The sequence below is a fragment of the Numida meleagris genome, chromosome 18, assembly GCF_002078875.1.
Source record: "Numida meleagris isolate 19003 breed g44 Domestic line chromosome 18, NumMel1.0, whole genome shotgun sequence".
NCBI classification, from domain to species: Eukaryota; Metazoa; Chordata; class Aves; order Galliformes; family Numididae; genus Numida; species Numida meleagris.
Window position 1 is genome coordinate 203998 of NC_034426.1, and position 6800 is coordinate 210797.

Consider the following 6800-nt stretch of genomic DNA (forward strand, 5'->3'; position numbering starts at 1 on the left):
GAGCCGGGCCGAACGCCCGTAAACCATTGACAAACGTACTGCAGGGAACTGCTTTGAGGGACTTGGACTGGGGGAGCTCCAGGGGCCCCTTCTAGCCCCCGTGATTCTGGGATTGTGTGATAAAGAATTCCTGCCACACGTGTAACCTTGAGAGGTACCCCTACTCAAGAGGAGATCCTGCCCTACGTTCCGCTTTGGTACAGGAGACCTTGAGGGCTCTGGGCTGTTTACTGTTCATGGGGGTAAGATGACAGGCTCGTAGTCATATTGGATACTGGTTGTAGTTTTGAGTTTGATGTTAGGTCCCCCAGAATCTCGCTTAAATCAGACAGCGTTCAGCACTGTGGTTAGTCTGCTGCTGGCCCAGCTGCTCCTCAGCTGATGAACACGGTGCCGGTTTCTCCATCAGCTTGCCTGGGCTGGAAACAACCGGGATTGTGGTCACCTCCTGCCTGAAAAAGGCTGTCGGTGCAATGGTCAGGCTGGAAGGAGAAGGGGGAGCGGGGGAAGCACACCATCACATTCTCACCTCTTGCTTTCGGCTGCATGGTACTGCATTCCCTTTTCAAAAGGTCCCCACTTTGAAACCCAGCTCCCTCCTTTAAGTGCAAGTTTTGTCGTTAATTCCCCATTTGTTTTGTCAAAAAAATTCCCCTCTGATTTCTTATTGGAACAGGAGCCTCGGGTCTGCTCCTGGCTAAAGGCGGGCAGCAGATGAGGGACATTTTCACATGTCTGTGCTGGTTCTGAAAGCAGTTTTATTCTGCAGGATGAACACAGGCTGCAGCAGCTGTACGGTGTGCCTGGGCGTGGAGCAGCATAGGTTGGGTTAGCTAGCAATAAATGAGATTTTTCTGCTGAAGTCTGTGGCCTTCACCTATAACCTCAGAGCAGGGTCAGGAAAACCAAAACGTTTACGTCTTGTTCCAATAATGATCCTTAAAACCCACCGCAGGTGACACACCACAGACAAAGCAGTGAATGTTGCCAATTGCCAGGAAAAGAGTAAAGGAAAACAGCTCTTGGTATAGAGGAACACCCCGCTCACGCCCAGAACCCCAGCCAGCATCAAGCGGTGCAGCAGAGCACTGGTCTGGCCGCGTCTGGTGAGGAAGGAACGTTGCTGTGAGGAGCTGCTCTGATGAGGATGAGGGAGGATTTGCAGTCCCCTCTGCACAGGCTGCCCCACGTCATGCCGCCCGTGAAATTCAGCCGCATGGAATAACGTGCTGAGTACCACCACCCGCCCCAGAGCGGGATGCACAGTTCTTTCTTGAAGTGTCCCGATCCCGATCTTTTGTGGAGAACTTCATGTTGTTGTGCACGTTACTGGGATCGTCTGAGTCCATGGCATCCCCCGCTGTCCCTGTGTACGTTCCCAGCCGCAGCCGGTAGCCCTGGGACTCATCGTCCAGACTGAAGAGGTTGTACTCCGCGAACTTGGTGTTGTTGGAGGCATCCTGGATGACGAATCTGACCTGGTAGACCTTCTGCTTGGCGATCTGGTGGATGTACTCGGTGCCCAGCCAGTAGTCGCTGTGCACATTCCCAAAGCCGTACTTGTAGGTGCTCCAGGACTCGGCCCAGGTGACGGCTGTGTCCTTCTGGTTCCTCTGGATGACCGTCCAGCCCCCGTCTGTCGCGTTCATCTCACAGTACACCACGATGGGGCGGAGGCCTGAGGGCTGGATGCTGTAGACACCGCTGTGGCTGCCAGGAGGGATCTCACTGCAGTCCTTGGGCCAACCTGGGGCAGGAAACAGATGGCTGTTACATCTTACCCGACACAAGGAAACCCTGAGAGCACACGGTTGGCCCAGACCAAGGAATGGCAGTGAGGTTGGTGAGAGCACCGCGATACCCATGGAATGCTCCTTACGTTTTTCTTCAGAGCGTTTGTCAAAGTGTTGGAGAGAGCTTTCTTGAAGATGTTCAGGGTTTGCGCAGGCACAGAGAGGTGTGGGGTGGCCAAGACCAGCACACAAGCAAGGAGTAGAAGGCAGTGGGTTACTGGAAAAGGGAGAAGATGTAAAAATGTTGAAACGTGAGGTGGGAAATCCCGTGGCTCCAGCACTCCCACGTGTGACGCAGGAACACACGACGTATGCTGCGCTCTGTGCCAGCTGGGGAGCCAAAGGCCTCAGCTCCTCCGCCCAAGGGGGGTGAGCATCTTGCCCTTTCCCATCCCCAAGTGCAGCCTTCTGCGTGCACTGATATCCCCGATCCCCATCGGGGCAGTGCTCAGGGCCTCTCCCAGTGCCCTGCAAGGAGCCCTCCCCAGACCTGCACTCACCCATGGCTGCGGCACGGGGCTCCCTCTGACGTGCAGAGCCGTGGGGCCGCAGTGGGAGAGGCACTTGTAGGGCCCTCCGCAGGGGGTGGGGTGAGCGCGTCTGACCCACGCAGCCTCCTTTCTGCTGGGGGTGGTAATCAGAGCACGTTCCCTTCTGGCCCTCAGAAAACACGACCTGGGAAGAAAGTGACCATGGTTCCTGGCACACAGCTGCAAAGAAAATAACACCTGTGCCAGCAAGAGTGCTTGGAATGCACTCTGCTCAGCTCCTTGGATGAAATTCCTGCTGGGAGCTCTGAAGACTGCTGCTTTTGAACAAACACTTGGATGCCAGTCCTCATCTAGCGGGGAGAGCAAACACTGGACGAACCATGGGCGGATGGGGTGGGTTGGAGGGGGTCTAAGAGCACTCGGAAGGCAACAGAGGGGACTGGAGGGTATATAGAGGGGGTACGGTTTGGGTGTAAGGAATGGCAGGGGCTGGGGTGTGCACAGAGGGCGGCGGAGGAGATCTGAGCATGCGTGGATGGGAACTGCGGTGTTCCAAAGCATGGGCGGGGGCAGAGAGGGGCTGCAGGCACCCCGAGGGGAATGGGGGGCAACTGAGTGCCCACAGGGAGGAGCTGAGGGACCCTGAGCACCCACAGAGCGTAATGGGCGACCACTGGGCGTGTGGGGAGCAGAGTGTGCTGAGGAGGAAGGAGAGGAGCTTCTTGTATTTTCATATTACATCTTGTCTTAACTATCTCGGCATAATCTCGCTCTGTCTCGTGTGTGCGCAGGAAGGTCTCAGTGCCAGGTGAGACCTGCCTGTGTGCGCAGGAGCCGTTCCTGATGATTCTCCTTCGTGTGCCTGGAAGGGGTTTCCAAGGTGAGTTGCTCTATCCTCTCCTAGGGACCGAGGGGAGGGACCAGCTGTCGTTCCCCTCCTCCTTTTCCCCTTCGGTTTGTTTTCCTCCAGTTTTTGGACGCTTCTTCCAGTTGCCACGGTCCATCAAAGCTGATGGGGAGTGGCCACGCAGTGACACCTGCCAGCCCCCCGGCAGCTGTGGGTGCATCCCTCAGCGCCCAGCAATTTGTTCGCGTCCAGCTTGCTCAAGCGTGCCCTGACCCGATCCTTTCCACCAAGGGCGAATCTCCCTTGCTCAAGTCTTTCCCAACGAGCCCGCGTTTTCCCGGCTCTTTGTACTGCAGGAATCCTCTTTGCTGTGGATTTTGTATTGAACTGAGCTCCTTGTGAAGCAGCACTTCCCCAGAGTGCCCATCCAGGAGGGCGCTCGGGGCGGCTCCATGGTGGGGACAGGTTATCACAAAGACAAGAAGCCCACGCACAGATCAAATGAACTTAGGATTCCAGCTCCTGCACTTTGAGGATATCTACGTGCCTTTGCACAAGTGCTTCTCAGTGCAGAGAGATTTCAGTGCGGAGGATGAGATGCAGCTCAGTGACTTATTTGCTCCATTTGGGACCAGCCCCAGTGTATTAAGCTCCCTGGCAGTAGCAGTGAGGATGTGGTGGTGCAGCCCTGCCCTGGGCCGCTCTGTGCTCTGTCACCGTTGTGCTGCTGCCTTTGTACCAGAGCAGGGAGTTGGGACGACAGGCGCTCCCTGGCTGCATTGGACCCTCTGGCACACGGCTCCCCCGGGGCCACGCACGCAGTGGCTCCTGCCTCTGGGGGGTTGTCATCTCCTCCTATCCCACAACTTCCCTCTCCCAGAAACAGGTAAGACATATGATTATAATTGGTAACAAACGCAAAGGCAAATTCTCCCCCATTCCATACAGGCGAAGGGTTAGGGGAAGGACCCACGAGTCCCAGTTACATCCCATGGACAATGCAAGATGAGCAACTGCAAATGTTTTGGTCCTCGGGGAAAGATCCTGGCGTAAGTCCACGGTGATCCACGCTTCCTTTGGGGCCCTGGTGTCCAGGTCTGTGGGGTGCCTGGGAGTCACTGGGGTCTGGGAGGCTGCGGAGATTTCCGGCAGCGTTGCCAGGAGGCCCTAGGAGGAGGTAAGAAGAATGGAGAGAGAGTAGGAGGGGGAAGGAGACCTCCTATCCCCATCTGTTGGGGGGAGAGGGAAGAGGGCCGTGGGGCAGCTGTGGGCCCTGGGAGCAACTGAAGGATCTAAAGGGGAACGTATGGGGCCTTGGGGTCGTAGGGGCAACTGTGTCAACTTGCATGTAAGCAGGGCCCTAAAGGGTCTATGGGGATTCTGGAGAAAACGAGGGAAAGTGACAGGGTCTAGGGGCAGTTAAGGAGTCTGGGGGAAACAGGGTGCTCTGGAGAGGTCCTGGGTGTGAGTGAGGAGCCCCAGTACGGGTCGGAGGATGAACGGAGTGCCAGCGGAAAATAAGAGCTCTGACAGGTGGGGAGTCACAGCAGTCTGTGCCCCTCCCTCGACGTCTGGTCCCCTCATGTCTGTAGGGATTCCTGAGGCGCTGGGACTTCAGGGGGATTTGGGAACCCGATGCAGGTCTGTGAGGGACCCCAGCGGCGGGAACGGTGAGTGCAGCAGGTCGGGAGTGCTCACAGCAGCAGCAGCAGCAGCACGAGCCCCACGAAGCCAAGGGCCAGTCCCAGCTGCAGGGATGCGGTGAGGTGCAGGGGGGCTCTGCCCCGGGGCCAGCGCAGCACAGCCCTGAACCGGGCCTGGAGCCCCTGCTCGGCCTCCACGCTTCCCCCTGACACTGCAGAGACCCAGCCAGGCACGTGGGGAACTCCCAGCAGGAGCCACATGCCCCTGCAGCCCCTGCTCCGGCACAGACCTGGTGGCCCCCAGAAACCCCATACGCCCTATTGCCCTGTGAGGAGCTGGGGTCAGGGAACACCAGCTCCGCTCTCCCCTCTCACCAGGGGCCTGGGCATGCAGGCTCCCTGCTCTCGCACAGCCCACCTCCTCCCGCCCCGTGCACCCGGGGGTCCCGGGGTCCCCCTGCACCCCACGCTGCCCTGGAGGGCTCCAGTCCATGCACACCATTGAGGTAGAAGTACTTGCGGGCCAGGGTCTCAGAGGCGGCCCCCAGGCGACAGGCAATGGTTCCCAGAGTGGGGTCCTGCACGGTCAGGCTGGGGGGCTCCCCAACGCCCCTCTGCAGCTCCTCAAACAGCGCCAGGTCCTGCGTGCGTATCTGAGGCATAGGGAACAGGTCAGCGCTGCCCGGCCCATCGGTACGTGCATGCAAAGGCACCCGTGTCACACGTGTGCTTGTCATGTCCCCATGTGCTCCTCGTGTCCTATGCTCATGCATGTGCATCGCGCCCCACGTCCCACGCATGCTCACGTGCCACACGAGGATGCACAACATGTGCACAAGTTACTTCCCTCGCAGAAGTGCACGAGAAGCTGCACGCACACGGTGACCCGCCTCCTGCTCACACTCACCCTTCGTGCGGGTGCTCGCTTGTTCCTGCCACATGCGCTCTTGCACATGCTGCTCACAGTCAGTACACGTATATCACGTGCAAGCAATGCCCCCCTCGGCTGGCAGCGCTGATGCCGTGCACACAAGCGGCAATGCCACCGTGCCCAGGCCCCTCCTGATGTCTATGCGCACTGCACGTGCGTGCCGCTTACATCCTTGGCAAACATCCACGTAACCTGCAGCTCGGGAGGCACAGCGAAGGGCACGTCGCAGTGCAGCGTGATGGCTTCGTCCTCGTGGACCCACACGTCCTGAACTGGGAGCGCTGCCGGCTGAGCTCACCTGTGCTCACGCACCTGCAGGAGCGGCGGCGCCCCTGTGCGACTGGCGGTGCTCACAGCAGGCATGGGCATGCACACAGCCTGGGTAGCTGTGTCCCGGTCCCCGTGCCTCCCTACCTGGGCAGTCTACAGGGAACTGGCAGTCGACGAGGCGGCAGGTTGCACACTGGAAGACGCGGGCGGCCGGCTGGTGCCCTGGGAGGGAGGTGCTTGGCAGTCTCAGGAGGTAGGAGGGGAATTCGGGGGCGGGGGGATGGCAAAACAGGAGAGAGGCACTCACCGCAGGGGGGGATGCAGGCAGGAGCTGGTTGGGGGAAGAATCGTTAAAGTGGGGATCGTGAGGGGCCCTCATGCCTGTGACGAGCTACAAGGGCTCAGCCCTTGTTCAGCCCCGGTATGGAATCCCCGGGGGTGTCTCCAGGAAAGGGATGCCCAGGGTGGGGATCTTGGGGCGTAAATGTCCAGAAGCGGTGTCTGTGTGCCCCAGGTGGGGAAGCTGGGGTGGGAGTCCCAGGGTTCACATGGGTGGGAGTCCTGGATGGGGGTCCCTGCTGGCCCCGTACCTTGCTCCAGCTGGCTCAGCTTCACCCAAATTATTTGGATGGCTTCCCGCAGAGACACCGCAAAAGGCTCTGGGGGCTCACAGATGTCCATGTCAGACAATGCCCCCACCCTCAGATCTTCCAGTGTCGAGACCCCTGTCCCCACTAATCCCACAGATTCCCCGCAGAACTCATCCGGATCCCATACGCCCATCCTGGCGTTTCATACACCCCTAAATACCCCTCCAAAGCACCA

The 6800-nt window shown here is 59.0% G+C and overlaps 2 protein-coding genes and 1 long non-coding RNA gene across 3 annotated transcripts; 1 reads left to right on the forward strand and 2 right to left on the reverse strand.

Moving 5' to 3' along the window:
• On the reverse strand, nucleotides 32-2516 carry LOC110407825 (fibrinogen-like protein 1-like protein). Its single transcript, XM_021415971.1, is given in 3 exon segments — nucleotides 32-1250; nucleotides 1253-1747; nucleotides 1880-2516. Coding segments are annotated over 3 exon segments (1095 nt in total). The 5' UTR covers nucleotides 2298-2516; the 3' UTR covers nucleotides 32-1068.
• LOC110407830 lies at nucleotides 1703-4858 on the forward strand. The gene is made up of 3 exons (XR_002444051.1): nucleotides 1703-1839; nucleotides 2459-4180; nucleotides 4724-4858. It is a non-coding gene; the product is annotated as an uncharacterized LOC110407830 (long non-coding RNA).
• LOC110407829 (sperm acrosome membrane-associated protein 6-like) lies at nucleotides 4016-6789 on the reverse strand. The gene is made up of 6 exons (XM_021415974.1): nucleotides 6566-6789; nucleotides 6283-6306; nucleotides 6120-6197; nucleotides 5874-5977; nucleotides 5274-5427; nucleotides 4016-4298 (listed from the first exon to the last, which is right to left on the reverse strand). Exons 1-6 carry the CDS (start codon nucleotides 6756-6758, stop codon nucleotides 4114-4116), a joined length of 738 nt encoding a protein of 245 aa, XP_021271649.1. The 5' UTR covers nucleotides 6759-6789; the 3' UTR covers nucleotides 4016-4113.